Below are 19,113 nucleotides of genomic sequence, written 5' to 3' on the forward strand. Positions count from 1 at the left end.
ATCCCATCATTGGTTACTCTGATAGTTCCTATTGACAGTGGCTGGGGCCTCAGGCCCTATGATGCTAACGGTGGAAAAGTAATTCACATTTCTACTCCTTCTATTACTAATAGGGATAGACCAAATGGTGCAGTGCTATGCAATCAATATAAACCATCAGGTAGGGCCTGCAACCACCTATTGAACGTAGCTTGTTTGAGTTGGAGACTACATATTAGAGGTCGACCGATTAATCGGAATGGCCGATAAATTAGGGCCGATTTCAGAACAATGAAATCGGCTAGTCGATTAATTTTTTCTTTTTTTTACCTTTATTTAACTAGGCAAGTCAGTTAATTAAGAACACATTCTTATTTTCAATGACGGCCTAGGAACAGTGGGTTAGCTGTCTTGTTCAGAGGCAGAACAACAGATTTTTACCTTGTCAGCTCGGGGATTCGATCTTGTAACCTTTCGGTTACTAGTCCAACCTAACCTCCTGCCTTACATTGCCCTCCACGAGGAGCCTGAGTGGCAGGCTGACTACCTGTTACGCGAGGGCAGCAAGAAGCCAAGGTAAATTGCTAGTAGCATTAAACTTATCTTATAAAAACCAATCAATCTTAACATAATCACTAGCTAACTACTTCACCAAACGGGAGATGATTTAACAAGCACATTCGCGAAAAAAGCAGTGTCGTTGCACCAATGCACCAATTGCACCAATGTGTACCTAACCATAAACATCAATGCCTTTGTTTAAAATCAATACACAAGTATATATTTTGAATGCAAATCAATCAGGGTTTAGTCCTGGGCATAGTACAGTACTATTACAGTGCCCACTTTAGTTGTTAATGATCTTGTCAAAGGTTTAAACACTACAATGAAATGTGCTGCTTTGTTTGTGGACCTGTCAAAAGCTTTTGATACTGTTGATCATGTTGTTTTATTGAATAAGTTGTCCTCGATAGGCCTGAGCTCTGACTCCTACTTGGTTTCACGATTATCTTAGTGACAGAACTCGGGCCATCATGATTGATGGGGTTAAGTGTACATTTCTTGAAGTACATAAAGGTGTACCAGAGGGGTTGATTTTGAGACCTGTTCTGTTCACTATTTACAAAAACACCATTGGTCAATCTGTAAAGAATTGTAAACTTGATCTATATTCGGATGATAGTAATCCCTTGCTGATTTAAAACACGTTGTTTTTAAACTCTTGTAAAAAGGTTTCAGATGAGCTACATGTTCACTCTTTAGATGGTTCTCCAATCTAACATGTTCCCTGCTGTCATGTGTACTACCGCTCCCCTGCTCAACGTCGCCAGTCTACTAACCACCAGTCCTGGCAATCATCATTACCTTGATTACTCTCCCTTTATGTAGCCCTCAGTTATCAGGCAGTATTGGTTTTGTTCATATTCAGTAAGCTTCTCCTGTTTTGTTTATCTGCCTTTTCTTATCATTAACCTCTATCGGTATCCCTAAACCGGAACGGTTGTTGCTAACGTGCGCTAATGTGACTAGAATGTAAAGACATGTCTTATATGGGCAGAAAACTTAAATTATTGTTAATCAAACTGCTCTGTCCAATTTACAGTAGCTATTACAGTGTGAAAATACCATGCAACTGTTTGAGGAGACTGCACAACAACAAAATGCTTTTATCACAGCAACTGGTTAATTACCTTCAGAGGTGGATATATCAATGTAAACTCAGCAAAAAAAGAAACTTCCTCTCACTGTCAACTGCGTTTATTTTCAGCAAACTTAACATGTGTAAATATTTGTATGAACATAACAGGATTCAACAACTGAGACAAACTGAACAAGTTCCACAGACATGTGACTAACAGAAATGGAATAATGTGTCCCTGAACAAAGGGGGGGGTCAAAATTCTAAATCAAAAGTAACAGTATCTGGTGTGGCCACCAGCTACATTAAGTACTGCAGTGCATCTCCTCCTCATGGACTGCACCAGATTTGCCAGTTCTTGCTATGAGATGTTACCCCACTCTTCCACCAAGGCACCTGCAAGTTCCCGGACATTTCTGGGGGGAATGGCCTTAGCCCTCACCCTCCGATCCATCAGGTCCCAGACGTTCTCAATAGGATTGAGATCCGGGCTCTTCGCTGACCATGGCAGAACACTGACATTCCTGTCTTGCAGGAAATCACGCACAGAACGAGCAGTATGGCTGGTGGCATTGTCATGCTGGAGGGTCATGTCAGGATGAGCCTGCAGGAAGGGTTCCACATGAGGGAGGGGGATGTCTTCCCTGTAACACAGAGCATTGAGATTGCCTGCAATGATAACAAGCTCAGTCCGATGATGCTGTGACACACCGCCCCAGTCCATGACGGATGCTCCACCTCGATCCCGATCCCGCTGTAACGCTCATTCCTTCGATGATAAACGTGAATCCGACCATCACCCCTGGTGAGACAAAACCCCGACTCGTCAGCGAAGAGCCCAGTCCTGTCTGGTCCAGCGATGGTGGGTTTGTACCCATAGGCGACGTTGTTGCTGGTGATGTCTGGTAAGGACCTGCCTTACAACAGGCCTACAAACCCTCAGTTCAGCCTTTCTCAGCCTATTGAGGACAATCTGAGCACTGATGGAGGGATTGAGCGTTCCTGGTGTAACTTAGGCAGTTGTTGTTGCCATCCTGTACCTGTCCCGCAGGTGTGATGTTCGGATGTACCGGTCCTGTGCAGGTGTTGTGACACGTGGTCTGCCACTGTGAGGACGATCAGCTGTCCATCCTGTCTCCCTGTAGTGCTGTCTTAGGCGTCTCACAGTACAGACATTGCAATTTATTGCCCTGGCCACATCTGCAGTCCTCATGCCTTCTTGCAGCATCACTAAAGCACGTTCATGCATATGAGCAGGGACCCTGGGCATCTTTCCTTTGGTGTTTTTCAGAGTCAGTAGAAAGGACTCTTTAGTGTCCTTAGTTTTCATAACTCTGACCTTAATTGCTCACCGTCTGTAAGCTGTTAGTGTCTTACCGACCGTTCCACATGTACGTGTTCATTAATTGTTTATGGCTCATTGAACAAGCATGGGAAACAGTGTTTAAACCCTTTACAATGAAGATCTGTGAAGTTATTTGGATTTTTAAATCTTTGAAAGACAGAATCCTGAAAAAGGGACGTTTCTTTTTTGCTGTTTACTTACATTCAAAAATCTTGCTCTGGTTTGTCATCCTGAGGCTCCCAGAGATAAAATGTAGCATATTTTGATAAAATACATTTTTATATTCAAATGTAGGAACTTGGTTCTACAGTTTGAAACCCTGCTGTCTCGTTGTCCTGTTGGAAGGTGAACTTTCATCCCAGTCTGAGGTCCTAAGTGCTTTGGAGCAGGTTTCCGTCAAGGAACTCTCTGTACTTTGCTCCGTTCATCTTTCCCCTCAATCCTAACTAATCTCCCAGTCCCTGCCGCTGAAAAACATCCCCACAGCATGATGCTGCCACCACCATGCTTCACCATAGGCATTGTGCCAGGATTCCTCCAGACGTGACAGTTGGCATTCAGGCCAAAGTGTTCAATTTCGGTTTCATCAGACTAGAGAATCTTGTTTCTCATGGTCTGAGAGTCCTTTATGTGCCTTTTGCTGAGGAGTGGCTTCCTGTCTGGCCACTCTACCATAAAGGCCTGTTTGGTGGAGTGCTGCAGAGATGGTTCTCCTTCTGGAAGGTTCTCCCATCTCCACAGAGGAACTCTGGAGCTCTGCCAGAGTGACCATCGGTTTCTTGGTCACCTCCTTGACCAAGGCCCTTCTCCCTCAGTTGCTCAGTTTGGCCAGGCGACCAGCTCTAGGAAGAGTCTTAGTGGTTCCAAACTTCTTCCATTTAAGAAAGATGGAGGCCACTGTGTTCTTGGGGACCTTGAATCCTATCTCGGAGCTCTACGGACAATTCCTTTGGCCTTATGGTTTGATTTTTGCTCTGACATGCACTGTCAACTGTGGGACCTTATTTAGACAGTGTGTGCCTTTCCAAATAATGTCCCATCAATTGAATTTACCACAGGCAGGCCCCAATCAAGTTGTAGAAACATGATCAATGATGATCAATGGAAACAGGATGCGCCTGAAGTCAATTTCCAGTCTCATAACAAAAGGTCTGAATACTTCTGTTAATAAGGTATTTCATTTTTTTGTGTTTTTTGCAAAAATGTTAGAACCGGTTTTCACGATGTCATTATGGGGTATTGAGTATAGATTGATGAGGAAATGGTTTTATTTAATGCATTTTAGAATAAGGCTGTAACGTAACAAGATGTGGATGAAGTGAAGGGGTTTGAATATGTTCCGGATGCAATGTATGTATGTATGTATGTATGTATATATATATATATATGTGTGTGTGTGTATGTATATTTAGGTTTTATTAAACAGTGCGCATTTGAAGAGACCTATTTGTCTTCACTGTTAAAATAAAGGTTAAATAAAATAATAAAATCTAAAGATCTACCAATAAAGAACAGTAAAAGTTAACAAAGTTTATTACACTTTTATATACAAACAACCCTGCAAGGCACACCTTTTGTTTAAATAAGAATATACATTTGTATTCGTGAAAGCAAAAAAGTTTTAGTTTTGAAATATATTAATATAAGTTTGTTTAGCATTGTAGAGAGAAGGCCACGAATCGTGGATATCCCATTGACACAAAAGAAATGGGGGCACATTGTCATGTAAAATATAGATGCCTTTTTTGTTCATTTTCAGTTGGTTTGCGATGATTTCTGTAAATGCACACACTAACAAAAATACTAAAGCTGTATGAAAACCGCACCATTAAGCCACAACAAGCTGATATCTCTCAAATGCATCTGTGATTTTGGCTGTAGTTGTTAAGACAAATTCAACTAGCAATGTAAGGACGGTTTCAATATATCATCTCAGTACCTGCTGCATATATTCTGAGAACTCATTGCTGTTTCAATATGAAACACTATCAATGTATTAATTGATAATGTTATACCCAGACCTAAATATATACATACAGTTCCTTCAGAAAGTACTCACACCCCTTGACTTATTCCACATTTTGTTGTGTTACAGCCTGAATTTAAAATGGGTTAAATTGAGATTTTATGTCACTGATCTAAACACAATACCCCATAATGTCAAAGTGGAATTGTTTTTAGAAATGTTCACAAATTTGTTGAAAATGAAAAGCTGAAATGTCTTGAGTCAATAAGTATTCAACCCCTTTGTTATGACAACCCTAAATAAGTTCAGGAGTACAAATGTGCTTAATTAACAGTCACATAATAAGTTGCATGTACTCACTCTGTGTGCAATAATAATGTTTAACATGATTTTTGAATGACGACCTCGTCTCTGTACCCCAGACATACAATGTATTATCTGTAAGGTCCCTCAGTCGAGCAGTGCATTTCAAAAACAGATTCAACCACAAAGACCAGAGGTTTTCCAATGCTTCGCAAAGAAGGGCACCTATTGGTAGATGGGTAAAAATAAAAAAGCTGAAATTTTACATCCCTTTGAGCATAGTGAAGTTATTAATTACACTTTGGATGGTGTATCAATACACCCAGTCATACAAAGATACAGGAGTCCTTCCTAACTCAGTTGCCGGAGAAGAAGGAAACCGCTCAGGGATTTCACCATGAGGTCAATGGTGACTTTAAAACAGTTACAGAGTTTAATGGCTGTCATAGGAGAAAACTGAGGATGGATCAACAACATTGTAGTTACTCCACAATACTAAACTAAATGACAGAGTGAAAAGAAGAAAGCCTGTACAGAATAAAGATATTCCAAAACATGCATCCTGTTCGCAATAAGGCACTAAAGTAATACGGCAAAACACTTGGAAAATAAATGAATGTTATGTTCTATATACAAAGCGTTATGTTTGGGGCAAATACAACACCTCACTGAGTACCACTTTTTACATCTTCAAGCATGGTGGTGGCTGAATCATATTATGGGTATGCTTGTCATCTGCAATGGAGCTACTAAACGCAGGCAAAATCCTAAAGGAAATCCTGGTTCAGTCTGCTTTCCAACAGACACTGGGAGACAAATTCATCTTTCAGCAGGACAACAACCTAAAAGGCCAAATATAAACTGGAGTTGCTTAACAAGACAACATGGAATGATCCTGAGTGGCCTGGTTAAAGTTAGGTCAATACTTGAAAATGGCTGTCTAGCAATGATCAACAACCAACTTGACAGAGCTTGTAGAATTTTAAAAATAATGATGTGCAAATATTGTACAATCCAGGTGTGCACAGCTCTTAGAGACTTTACCCAGAAAGACTCTGTAATCACTGACAAAGGTGATTCTAACCATTCTCATGGGTGTGAATACTTATGTAAATTAGATATTTCTGCATTTCAATACATTTGCAAACATTTCTAAAACAGGTTTTCACTTTGTCATTATGGGGTATTGTGTGTAGATGGATGGGCAAAAAAATATTGAATCCATTTTTAATGTAGGCTGTAACACAACACAATGTGGAACAAGTAAAAAAAATGTTTATACTTTATGAAGGCACTGTAGGTTTCTAGGTCCAAACACCTACAGCTATAAGGCTCTGGTAATACCAACGTTAGAACTATTCCATCCGTCTTTCATCAAAATTAAAATGATCTAGAGGGTGAACTTCGTGTCAGAAGTTATAGTGTCAAATTATGTATATATTGTATCGATACAAAGGCATAGTACTCTTATGCATAAGGTCATTCAAGTTAGTTGGAGATTTTTGTTTAGTAATTTCACTTAACAGTGGCAATAATCCATTTAGGGGTTAAGTTTAAATCAGCTTTATGACATATAGTTAATCTTCATGTTGATATTGGCTATGGGAAACATTTATGAATCTACTAAAGAAATGCAGGGAGACTCAAAAGGCGTTTTGCTGCACTCAAAATGTCACTGAATCAGCACTTGGAAAACATCCTTAATAGCAGACATAAAATAATGTTTCTCAAAATGGCAGCCAAAACATAAAAGTAACATACATTTAGGATGATAAAACACGAACCTCTCTGAATAATTCAATCAGTAAACAGTGCAGGTAACATTCTCTACAAGGAAAATTCTCTAACAAATTTAGAAGCCGTCATGATTTTTGTAATATCAATGCTGTCTGTTGGAGGTTTAAAACAGAGCGGTGACATGTCCTCTGTAGTGAAATCACATCCTCCTAATGTTAGAGTCATGGCTTCGTGTAAATACGCTTCGGTGGTTTGGTGGTTTTTCAGGGTGGGCAGAGGGGTTGCAGGTCAATCTGTTATCATGCTAACAGGCCTAGCCGCTTGACCTTAGCAGAGAGGAAGGAGTGGATGATGAACACCATGGTCTTGGGGCAGGAGTGGAGGTCCAGTTGCTGCAAGGGAGGTAGAGGAAAGGAGGAAAAGAGAGGGAGAGAGGAAGCGGGAGGCAGAGGGAAGAGAGATATGTTAATTACCTTTGACGTTGTTATAGTTGAGTATGTTAGCATAGCAAACAATGACTACTCTGTTAAAACACAGAAAGAGAGAGAGAGAGAGAGAGAGAGAGTGAGAAAGAGAGAGTAGAAGCAATAGAAAAAGAGAGAGAGTAGAAGCAAGAGAAAGAGATAAAGAGAGTAGAAGCAAGAGAGAGAGAGAAAGAGAGTAGAAGCAAGATAAAGAAAGCGTAAACAAAAGAGAAAGGAGAAAGAGAGAGAGACAAACCAGCCAACCAACACCAAGCAAAACACTCAGTCAACAATCCAACTCACAATCTCCGCCTCTGGCCCTCCAAAGTCAAGGAAGATCATGTGTACACCGTCATCGGAGGACATGCGCAGACGCTCGAAGGGTTGCTGGAGGAGCACCGTTTTTCTGATGCCCATCTCCTCAGTGAAAAGGCTAAAGCCCTCGTCGATGTGCACTCCCAGGTTGCACTCCTTCCCGTTCCAGCTGCAGGCTGCCAGGGACCACAGATATAGGCATTAGGAAGGTTGGTCACTAAGGGCCGGTTTTTCCAGACATAGACTAGGTCTAGTGCTCGACCAAAAAGCATTCTCAATGGAGATTCTCTTGCTTTTTAGTCTAGGATCAGGAGAACCAGGAAACTGCCCCTAAAGGTTCTGATTATAGGTTGCTCTATGTTTCTGTAACACTCCATTTACAAAACTGAATACTGAAGGTACAGTAGTTGATTGACTGATCTGTTCTATCACAGTGAATATATGAATGCAGTCAGTTGGATTTAATTGATTTAGTAGGTTCAGGCAGTTTAGATGTGGCTGCTTCCCATGAATGCAATGAGTGGCTTTTTATTGTTTTTATGTTGCAACACACCCCAACGCCAGCAGGGGGCAGTACTACCCTATATAAAACAGCCAGACCTGCATACTTGCTGAAGGTCTTTGCTAGACCATCTGCGGCTGTCTTGCAGCCATTCATGATGATTTATTGCAGTTGGAGCCGTAAAAAGTAACTTTTCAACAATTTATTTATTTTTATTTATTTAACTAGGCAAGTCAGTTAAGAACAAATTCTTATTTACAATTACGGCCTACCGGGGAACAGTGGGTCAACTGCCTGTTCAGGGGCAGAATGACAGATTTTTACCTGGTCAGCTCAGGGATTCGATCCAGCAACCGTTTGGTTACACTCTAACCACTAGGCTACCTGCCACCCCAAAAAGTACCTGTGCTGCAGCAACGATTCATTGCTAAAGTGACACACTCTTGTAGGTGACACCATGCACTAACTTGATTATCAATCAATTCACAATGTTTTTGAAAGTACAGGTTGACTTTTGAATGCCCTGTAACTCCCCCAGTAGGCTAACTTAATCTGCTACTCCTGTATCTATACCTGTGGTGACCTCCTGGATGAGCTCGGCGGCGTTGTGGCAGCCGTCCACCAGCATGTGGGTCCAGGCCGAAAGCTCCTTGGCCGAGTCCACCCGGAACAAGTGGGTCTCCACGCCCTGCTTGGTGCCGGTGCGCAGCCCAAAGGAGAGCTCCGAGTCCAGCAGGGGAGAGCTTTTCCCCGGTCCTGAGTGGACCAGTCTGGAGGAGACAGGAAGGAATAGAGGGGAAAGGTGGTAAGAGGTTGGAAGAGAGAAGAGTGTGCAAAGAAGAATCTCAAATATAAAATATATTTTGTTTTAACACTATTGGTTAAAACATGATTCCATATATGTTATTTCATAGTTTTGATGTCTTCACTATTATTCTACAATGTAGAAAATAGTAAAAAAATAGAAAAACCCTGGAATGAGTAGGTGTGTCCAAAGCTTTGACTGTACTGTATATTTCCTGAGCTTTCTTATATAAAGGACAAACACTGCAAAACTTTGTTTCTTATTATTTATTTTTTGACTGTCTTTTTTTCATGTTATTCAATGCGTTTCTCTGGGCTAGTAAGTAAAGGCCACATTCAATATTTTATACCTAAAGGGGTCCTAAAATTCTAAATCAAATAGCTATATGATCCATAGTAAGACCATCTTAAAACAATTCCATATGCCAGCTAAGAACCCCACCTGCCCAACGGCTTAGACTTAAAGTTATGAAACCTTATAGGGTTAAACCTTTCTACGTGTCTTCTCGTTAATATTTGTATGATGTATCTGCAAGTTCTGACTGCATTATTTGCACTGGCAAATCAATGGGGCGACAGGGTAGCCTAGTGGTTAGTGCACTGGGCTAGTAACCGGAAGGTTGCAAGTTCAAATCCCTGAGCTGACAAGGTCGTTCTGCCCCTGAACAGGCAGTTAACCCACTGTTCCGAGGCCGTCATTGAAAATAAGAATGTCTTCTTAACTGACTTGCCTAGTTAAATAAAGGTCAAATAAAAAAATGAAAATATAGCCACCATTTCCATTGCTCACCCCTTTAAGAGAGCGTTAAAGCAGTGTTCACATTGGAAGTTTGAAGTGATTCAAATCTGTTCTTTTTCCTGCAGTCTGAACAGCCAAATCTATGGAATCTGATATTTGAAGCCACATTTCAAACCATCTTCGTAGGTGGTTTGAAGTTAGAAACAAATGTGATTCCTGGCCGTGTGACTTGTGTCTGAACAGTCATATCTGATTTATTTGCCCTCAAGTGGTTTTTAGACTGATATTCGACATACAGTATCTTCTTGCTTGCTAGCTACTCTGCTGACAGTTTTACAGGAACATGATTAGCTTGTTAATTGTTAACAAACAAATGAGTGAATGTGCTAGAAATCTGAACATCTACCTAGCTAGCTAGTTGCCTGCCTTGGCCAAAATGACTTGTTTTGAAAGTTGGATCATCTTATCCTTTGAGGCTTTAAAAGTTTTCCTACACTATGATTTTGAACATTCAAAGAAACTGGGAGACATCCATGACATGCGTTGTTAGCATGCTACGTAACTTCTGAGTGGTAGGAAGCAGGAGCACTACCACCAGTCAGCCTACACCATCCATGACAGGCGTTGTTAGCATGCTACGTAACTTCTGAGTGATAGGAAGCAGGAGCACTACCACCAATCAGCCTACACCATCCATGACAGGCGTTGTTAGCATGCTACGTAACTTCTGAGTGGTAGGAAGCAGGAGCACTACCACCAATCAGCCTACACCATCCATGACAGGCGTTGTTAGCATGCTACGTAACTTCTGAGTGATAGGAAGCAGGAGCACTACCACCAATCAGCCTACACCATCCATGACAGGTGTTGTTAGCATGCTACGTAACTTCTGAGTGATAGGAAGCAGGAGCACTACCACCAATCAGCCTACACCACTGCACACACCCGGTGTTACTATGACAACTAGCATAGCCATGTCAGCAAATTACTTGCTGTTTGGACAGTCAGTATTCCAAAACGGATTGGAAAAACAAAAGTGATTTGAGCATTAAGGCCTGCAGTGCGAACAAGGCTTAAGAGCTTTATGAAAAGGCTGCTTTTGGGGGACTGGGGGTGAGGTTGTATAGGCTAAAAAGCATTTAGTAGCCTAGAAATAGATCATATTAGATATACTGCTCATTTTCATGGACTAAACTCAGCCACAATGGAAACAGTTTTGCGAAAATGGCTATTTGACTAAATGCTTTTGTAAGATATTCATCCGCCTGGTCTAAGTGCAGTGCATCGTTTTTATTGTGTCGATCCTACCTAGTTGTGATGAGCGGGTGGCTCTTGGCTGGGCTGTTGATGCCGTCTTTACTGTCAGGAAGGGTGGGGTACAGCAGCAGGTCTCTCTCAGTCAGCAGAGCCAGCACCGGTCTCTCTGGACCCTGGGTCGCCTTGAGGGAGAGGAGGACAAACAGACAACACACACACACACTTTTCATGACTCATATCACAACATATGTACACATCCCTATGAATGTAATGCACACACAGTCACATATTTAAATACCTCCTTGACAAAAGGTTAACATCAAATATTAATTTCAATTCCATACTGAAGTACAAGCGGGGAAAATGTGTAACATAATTTCTCCTGAAGCAGACCAATGGATGTCTTGTTAGTGACTATTTGATCAGTAGGTTCACATTTGTCTCTTTTCATTCCAAAGAATGTCTATTTGTCAGAATTCACAGTGGTTAAGGACAATTAAAAACATGAACAGAAATATTTTCTTGGAAAGTTCAATGTCTTGTAGGTCTATAATGATCCTGTTCTATCCATCAAAGGGTTTTAGACATTGTTGTCTTTGTTGTTGGGTTTTCAACAATATGCGTTGTACAGTTGAAGTCGGAAGTTTACATACACTTAGGTTGGAGTCATTAAAACTCGTTTTTTCAACCACTCCATACATTTCTTATTAACTTCTTTGATATAGGGGCGCTCTTAATTTTTGGATAAAATATATTATTATTATATTATTATAAAATATATTTTGTCACGAAAAGCTGCTCGACTATGCATATAATTGACAGCTTTGGAAAGAAAACACTGACGTTTCCAAATCTGCAAAGATATTGTCTGTTAGTGTCACATAACTGATGCTACAGGCGAAACCAAGATGAAATTTCAAACAGGAAGTACCCCCAGATTTTGAAGGCGCTGTGTTTCAATGAGTCCTTATATGGCTGTGTATGGGTCATGAATGAGCTTAGACTTTCTGTCGTTCCCCCATAGTGTCGACAGCATTGTGACGTATTTGTAGGCATATCATTGGAAGATTGACCATTTTACACTACATATACCAGGTGGTCGCTTGGTGTCCTCCGTCGCAATTATTGCGTAATCTCCAGCTGCATGTATTTTTCTGTTTGCATCCGAGGAGAAACCCAACTGCCACAAATGATTTATCATCGAATAGATGTGAAAACACCTTGAGGATTGATTCTAAACAACGTTTGCCATGTTTCTGTCGATATTATGGAGTTAATTTGGAAAAAAGTTGGGCGTTGTAATGACTGAATTTTCGTTTTTTTTTCTTAGCCAAACGTGATGAACAAAACGGAGCGATTTCTCCTACACAAATAATTTTTTGGAAAAAGTGAACATTTGCTTTCTAACTGAGTGTCTCCTCATTGAAAACATCCGAAGTTCTTCAAAGGTAAATTATTTTATTTGAATGCTTTTCTTGTTTTTGTGAAAATGTTGCCTGCTGAATGCTAGGCTTAATGCTATGCTAGCTATCAATACTCTTACACAAATGCTTGTGTAGCTATGGTTGAAAAGCATATTTTGAAAATCTGAGATGACAGTGTTGTTAACAAAAGGCTAAGCTTGTGAGTGAATATATTTCTTTCATTTCATTTGCGATTTTCATGAATAGTTAACGCGTTATGGTAATGAGCTTGAGGCTATGATTACGCTCCCGGATACGGGTTTGCGCGACGCAAGAAGTTAACAAACTATAGTTTTGGCAAGTCGTTTAGGACATCTACTCTGTGCATGACACAAGTCATTTTTCCAACAATTGTTTACAGACAGATTATTTCACTTATAATTCACTGTATCACAATTCCAGTTTTGTCAGAAGTTTACATACACTAAGTTGACTGTGCATTTAAGCAGCTTGGAAAATTCCAGAAAATGATGTCATGGCTTTAGAAGCTTCTGATAGGCTAATTGACATCATTTGAGTCAATTTGAGGTGTACCTGTGGATGTATTTCAAGGCCTACCTTCAAACTCAGTGCCTCTTTGCTTGACATCATGGGAAAATCAAAATAAATCAGCCAAGACCTCAGAAAGAAAATTGTAGACCTCCACAAGTCTGGTTCATCCTTGGGAGCAATATCCAAATGCCTGAAGGTACTACGCTCATCTGTACAAACAATAGTATGCAAGTATAAACACCATGGGACCACGCAGCCGTCATACCGCTCAGGAAGCAGACGCGTTCTGTCTCCTAGAGATTAACGTACTTTGGTGCCCAAAAAGTGCAAATCAATCCCAGAACAACAACAAAGGACCTTGTGAAGGTGCTGGAGGAAACGGGTACTAAAGTATCTATATCCACAGTAAAACAAGTCCTATATCGACTTAACCTAAAAGGCCGCTCTGCAAGGAAGAAGCCACTGCTCCAAAACCACCATAAAAAAGCCAGACTACGGTTTGCAACTGCACATGGGGACAAAGATCATACTTTTTGGAGAAATGTCCTCTGGTCTGATGAAACAAAAATATAACTGTTTGGCCATAATGACCATCGTTATGTTTGGAGGAAAACAGGGGATGCTTGCAAGCTGAAGAACACCATCCCAACCGTGAAGCACGAGGGTGGCAGCGTCATGTTGTGGGGGTGCTTTGCTGCAGGAGGGACTGGTGCACTTCATAAAATAGATGGCATCATGAGGGAGGAAAATGATGTGGATATATTGAAGCAACATCTCAAGAATGTTGCTCAAGAAAGTTGAAGCTTGGTCGCAAATGGGTCTTCCAAATGGACAATGGCCCCAAGCATACTTCCAAAGTGGTGGAAAAATGGTATTGGAGTGGCCATCACAAAGCCCTAACCTCAATCCCATAGAAAATGTGTGGGCAGAACTGAAAAAGTGTATGCGAGCAAGGAGGCCTACAAACCTGACTTAGTTATACCAGCTCTGTCAGAAGGAATGGGCCAAAATTCACCCAACATATTGTGGGAAGCTTGTGGAAGGCTAACATAAATGTTTGACCCAAGTTAAACAATTCAAAGGCAATGCTACCAAATACTGATTGAGTGTATGTAAACTTCTGACCCACTTCAACTGTATATGTTTCATTCTTTCCCCTTTTCAAGGCACATACGACTTTCTAATTGGCAGCTCCTCAGCACAAGGCTAGCGCAAACAATCTTCTCAGAAAGTCACTTAACAGACACTAGACTAGTCGATAATGCACTTAAACAGAGCACAGTGTTTGAGTCAGACATTCTTTTGAGTCAGACATTGCTAATCTGGCCTTCGCATCACTAAAATGCCAAGATATAAACCCGATTACATTTTCAGTCACAACAGCTGATGTTACAGACAATGTTTATTGGAAAGCACTCAGGAGACACATTAGCTGACTAGCCAATAGAGAGGTCTGTCTTAGTTCGGTTTTTACCATTTGTCAAAACTAACAAGTAAAGAAATAATTGCGCCAAGACCTGGGATCAAATATTATTTAAAATAATTTCAAATACTTTATCAGTGCTTGATTGAGCTTGTCTGTTGCGAAAAGTCCCGAAAATACAAAGACCCGCCCACCTGGGACTACAGGAAGTCTAAAGCAAATGTTCAAAGTTATTATTTGAACCCAGGGCAGGCTGCCATAAATAGAAATACATAAAGCCTATCACAAACTCACATTTGACCTTTGACTCTTTGTACCTGCTCAGTGATCCATCCCATGTGTTTGACCTCCAGGCCCGCCTGCATGGCCCTCAGCTCATCCCTGACTCGGGGCACCAGGGCCGAAACCCCGGCTTGGATGGCGTTATACCAGGACTGGGCCATGGCAGGGTCCTTGGCCCTCAGGAACACCGAGCTCTTTCTGCTGGACGAGATCACCTCAAAGTACCTGTGTGGAGGGGAGAGAGGGAGTGGGAAAGGGGGAGAGAGAGGGGACAGAAAGAGAGAGGGAGGGGGTGAAGTGAGAGACATGGAGAAAGAAAAGAGGTAAGGAGAGAAAGGGGAGAGACGCACACAAGAAAACAGTGTTAGCTGTGGTCAGGTCCCTGGAGAATGCAGTAAAATCCATTTTGATGACCCTTGAAGTTGAGGAGGGTCAATTAACTTGCCTCCTGTGACAAATAAATTTACATCCTATTAAAACTCTCCTCTCCTTTACCTCTGGACAAAGCTGGTTTTAGCAGTAACCCAGTTGGTTATGACATGGATTTTGACAATGTAAGCGCAGCCTATCCAGTTGCGATGCTTCTGTTGTTATTGAGGATGTATGTAAAAACCCTGCATGTCGGCTATATGCCCATCATGCAACGAGAGATGAGATAATCCAGTGACTCTCGTATTTACAAACATTTAAGTTAGTTTCCTATAACAATTTTTCTTATCTGTTTTATTTGAATAATAAACTACCCTTACCCTACTATAATGAAGGCTGGTTCAACAGCAATGTGTTGGGTGTCTTCTTTATCCTGGCCATGCATTAACCAAGAAGCCTGTCCATAGAAGGTTTCTACATGATCTACTCGTGAAGCTTTTTCCGTCATGCTTTTGCATTATTCACAATTCACATAGGCCTACCTACAGTGCATTACTACATTATTCACAACTCACATAGGCCTACCTACAGTGCATTACTACATTATTCACAATTCACATAGGCCTACATAGTGCATTACTACATTATTCACAATTCACATAGGCCTACCTACAGTGCATTACTACATTATTCACAATTCATAGGTCTACCTACAGTGCATTACTACATTATTCACAATTCACATAGGCCTACCTACAGTGCATTACTACATTATTCACAATTCACATAGGCCTACCTACAGTGCATTACTACATTATTCACAATTCACATAGGTCTACCTACAGTGCATTACTACATTATTCACAATTCACATAGGCCTACCTACAGTGCATTACTACATTATTCACAATTCACATAGGCCTACCTACAGTGCATTACTACATTATTCACAATTCACATAGGCCTACCTACAGTGCATTACTACATTATTCACAATTCACATAGGCCTACCTACAGTGCATTACTACATTATTCACAATTCACATAGGTCTACCTACAGTGCATTACTACATTTGGCTTCTATCCCTCTCCATTTCCAAAAGAGCGCCAAAGACACACTCCTCCAAACATAGGCTTTTCAAAATGTTCAGTCCTATAACGCCATTTATAGGCCTAGGCTATATCTTGCTTGTTGAGAACGTGCACACATATGATACAATTTACAGGAGCGTAGTATTTTTTATTTGAGGAGAACTGCGATTACTTAAAGACCTATACTTACATAAGGCAATTACAGAAAACTGGATTTAAAAACAAATGTTGCTATCACTTATTACTCTTACCTATGCTATTTAATAAACTGTTGTATGAATCCACAATGGACTGTCATATGAGTCCACAATGGACTGTCGTATGAATCCACAACGGACTGTCGTATGAGTCCACAATGGACTGTCGTATGAGTCCACAATGGACTGTCGTATGAATCCACAACGGACTGTCGTATGAGTCCACAATGGACTGTCGTATGAGTCCACAATGGACTGTCGTATGAATCCACAATGGACTGTCGTATGAATCCACAATGGACTAGGACGAGGATATTCCGTGCTCCCAGACAAAATGGAATAGATGACAACGCAAAGACTGTCAATTATAGGGCTGGGAATTGCCAGGGACCTCGCGATATGATATCACAATACTTTGGTGCCGATACGATATGTATTAAATTGCCATTTTAATCATTTTATCAGACGTTCTTATCCAGAGGGACTTACAGAAGCAATGAGGGTTAAGTGCCTTGCTCAAGGGGGAAATCAACAGATTTTTTTGGGGGGGGGGGCTAGGAACACAAGCATTTCACTACACCGGCAATAACATCTGCTATATATGGGGACGCAACCAATAAAATTTGATTTTGATTCGAACCAGCGACATTTCGGTTACTGGCCCAACGCTCTTAACCGATACAATATGTATTGCAAGTACAGCCAACTAGCGCAAAAATAATATTGTTATATTGTCAAACCGATACGATATATTAGTACAAAATAATATCCCGATATGTAACTGTATCAATTTTTGCCCCCATCACTAGTCAATAACCTACAGAACTTGAGACGAACGCATGCAGTATCACTCCCACAACTTCATCAAAACCCAGTTATTTCGCGCCAGCGATTACGCTCATAATAACAGCTGTGAAAATAGCAAAAATATTTCTGACACACCCCCAAGACCTATAGCACTACAGCCAGTGCTTAGGTTTACCATGGCGTTGGGTCTGTTCACATAGAGCGCTATTAAAGCTCATTGTGGAGCGTACAAGGTAACCCAATACCAGTGTGCTGTAGATTCTCGTTGAAATATTTCAACGTTTTCACCTGGAACAAGCCATAAGGGGTGAGATATGAAGAGAGATGAAGCAGGACCCATGCACACTATTGCTCCTGTCGTGTCTTTGGCTATGCCGGATTAAGTGATATGACATGCTATGGATTAAGTGATATGATATAAAATAATGTATCCGTAATTAATATTACCTGATTGAGCTAATCATGTAAATGTAGTTAACTAGAGATTCGGGGCACCACGAAATAATATTTATAGAGCTGTTATCTTCCGAATAAACTATTAAAGACCTAGTAATATTTTACATCAATAGCAGTCAATATTAATCGTCATCTTAATTCAGTCTCATCTGAAAGTTGTAAATTCTTGGTTATCTGCACGAACCCTGGCTAACAAGTTGAATCAGCAATACAAAAATTGGGTTTAATTATTTATTTACTAAATACCTAACTAATCACACAGAATTACACATAATTAAATCATAACTTAATTACGTCATAAAGGAAAACTTCCCTAGCGGGCGGAACAGATATGACAGCTGCTTACACAAAAGAAAAGGGCTGGGTTTGAGTGAAAGAACGGGAAGACTGAGGAACAAAGGGCGAAGCTGTGCTATCGTAAATACAGAATCTTATGCATTCTAAATTACCGCCCATGTCGAAAAGGAAAATGCAATAAATATTTACTCTGAGCTGCGCTTCGGTAGGTTGGTGGTAGATGGAAGGCCGTGTTTGTCATTGATGAGAATGTCTCAGATGACAACCGAACTGACATCATATTCATTAAGTACCACCACATATGTTCAATTGGTCGGATTACCAGAATATAGTTCATTTCCCCCCACCTTCTGATGTTCCCAGAATCTCTATGTTAACCAAGGGTTTTGCAAATGTAACATCAGTAGGTTAGAGAGAGGAAAAAGGGGGGGAAGAGGTATTTATGACTGTCATAAACCTACCCCCAGGCCAACGTCATGACACTCCACTACATGGCCTTATTTAGGATTAGCATAACAACGTTTGGATCCAAGAGAGGACTTTGTCTGGCCATAGGCTACGAAAAGTCTAACCAGAGGGGACAGCTGGAGCTCAAAGAGCCTCAGAGTAGGAGTGCTGATTCAGGATCAGTTTTGTACTTTAGATCATGTTGATTAAGATTACATGGACAGACCATAGATCAGTTCTCCTACCTTTGTGGTTACAGGCCCAAACCTTTTGTGGGTACAGGCCCAAACCTTTTGTGGGTACAGGCCCAAACCTTTTGTGGGTACAGGCCCAAACCTTTTGTGGGTACAGGCCCAAACCTTTTGTGGGTACAGGCCCAAACCTTTTGTGGGTGCAGGCCCAAACCTTTTGTGGGTACAGGCTCAAACCTTTTGTGGGTACAGGCTCAAACCTTTTGTGGGTACAGGCTCAAACCTTGTGGGTACAGGCCCAAACCTTTTGTGGGTACAGGCTCAAACCTTTTGTGGGTACAGGCTCAAACCTTTTGTGGGTACAGGCCCAAACCTTTTGTGGGTACAGGCCCAAACCTTTTGTGGGTACAGGCCCAGACCTTTTGTGGGTACAGGCCCAGACCTTTTGTCGGTACAGGCCCAGACCTTGGTGAGAAAAAGGAGTGTTACTTTGCATCAGGTAAATATTCAAATGTAGAGTGCTCGTTATATTCAAGGAGCCTTGATT

At 41.0% G+C, this 19,113-nt stretch overlaps 1 protein-coding gene across 1 annotated transcript in view; it reads right to left on the reverse strand.

The window, feature by feature from the left end:
- Window positions 1-6,447: 6,447 nt before the first annotated feature.
- LOC110528541 (alpha-1-syntrophin) overlaps window positions 6,448-19,113 on the reverse strand; it is a 73,684-nt gene continuing 61,018 nt past the window's right edge. Inside the window, exons 4-8 of the mRNA XM_021610658.2 lie at window positions 14,746-14,935; window positions 11,102-11,232; window positions 8,824-9,020; window positions 7,737-7,924; window positions 6,448-7,361 (exon numbers count right to left, since the gene is read on the reverse strand). Coding sequence (XP_021466333.1) covers window positions 7,269-7,361; window positions 7,737-7,924; window positions 8,824-9,020; window positions 11,102-11,232; window positions 14,746-14,935 — 799 coding nt within the window. The 3' untranslated portion in view covers window positions 6,448-7,268. The remainder of the gene's footprint in view (window positions 7,362-7,736; window positions 7,925-8,823; window positions 9,021-11,101; window positions 11,233-14,745; window positions 14,936-19,113) is intronic.

The sequence above is a fragment of the Oncorhynchus mykiss genome, chromosome 7, assembly GCF_013265735.2.
Source record: "Oncorhynchus mykiss isolate Arlee chromosome 7, USDA_OmykA_1.1, whole genome shotgun sequence".
Classification (NCBI taxonomy): Eukaryota; Metazoa; Chordata; class Actinopteri; order Salmoniformes; family Salmonidae; genus Oncorhynchus; species Oncorhynchus mykiss.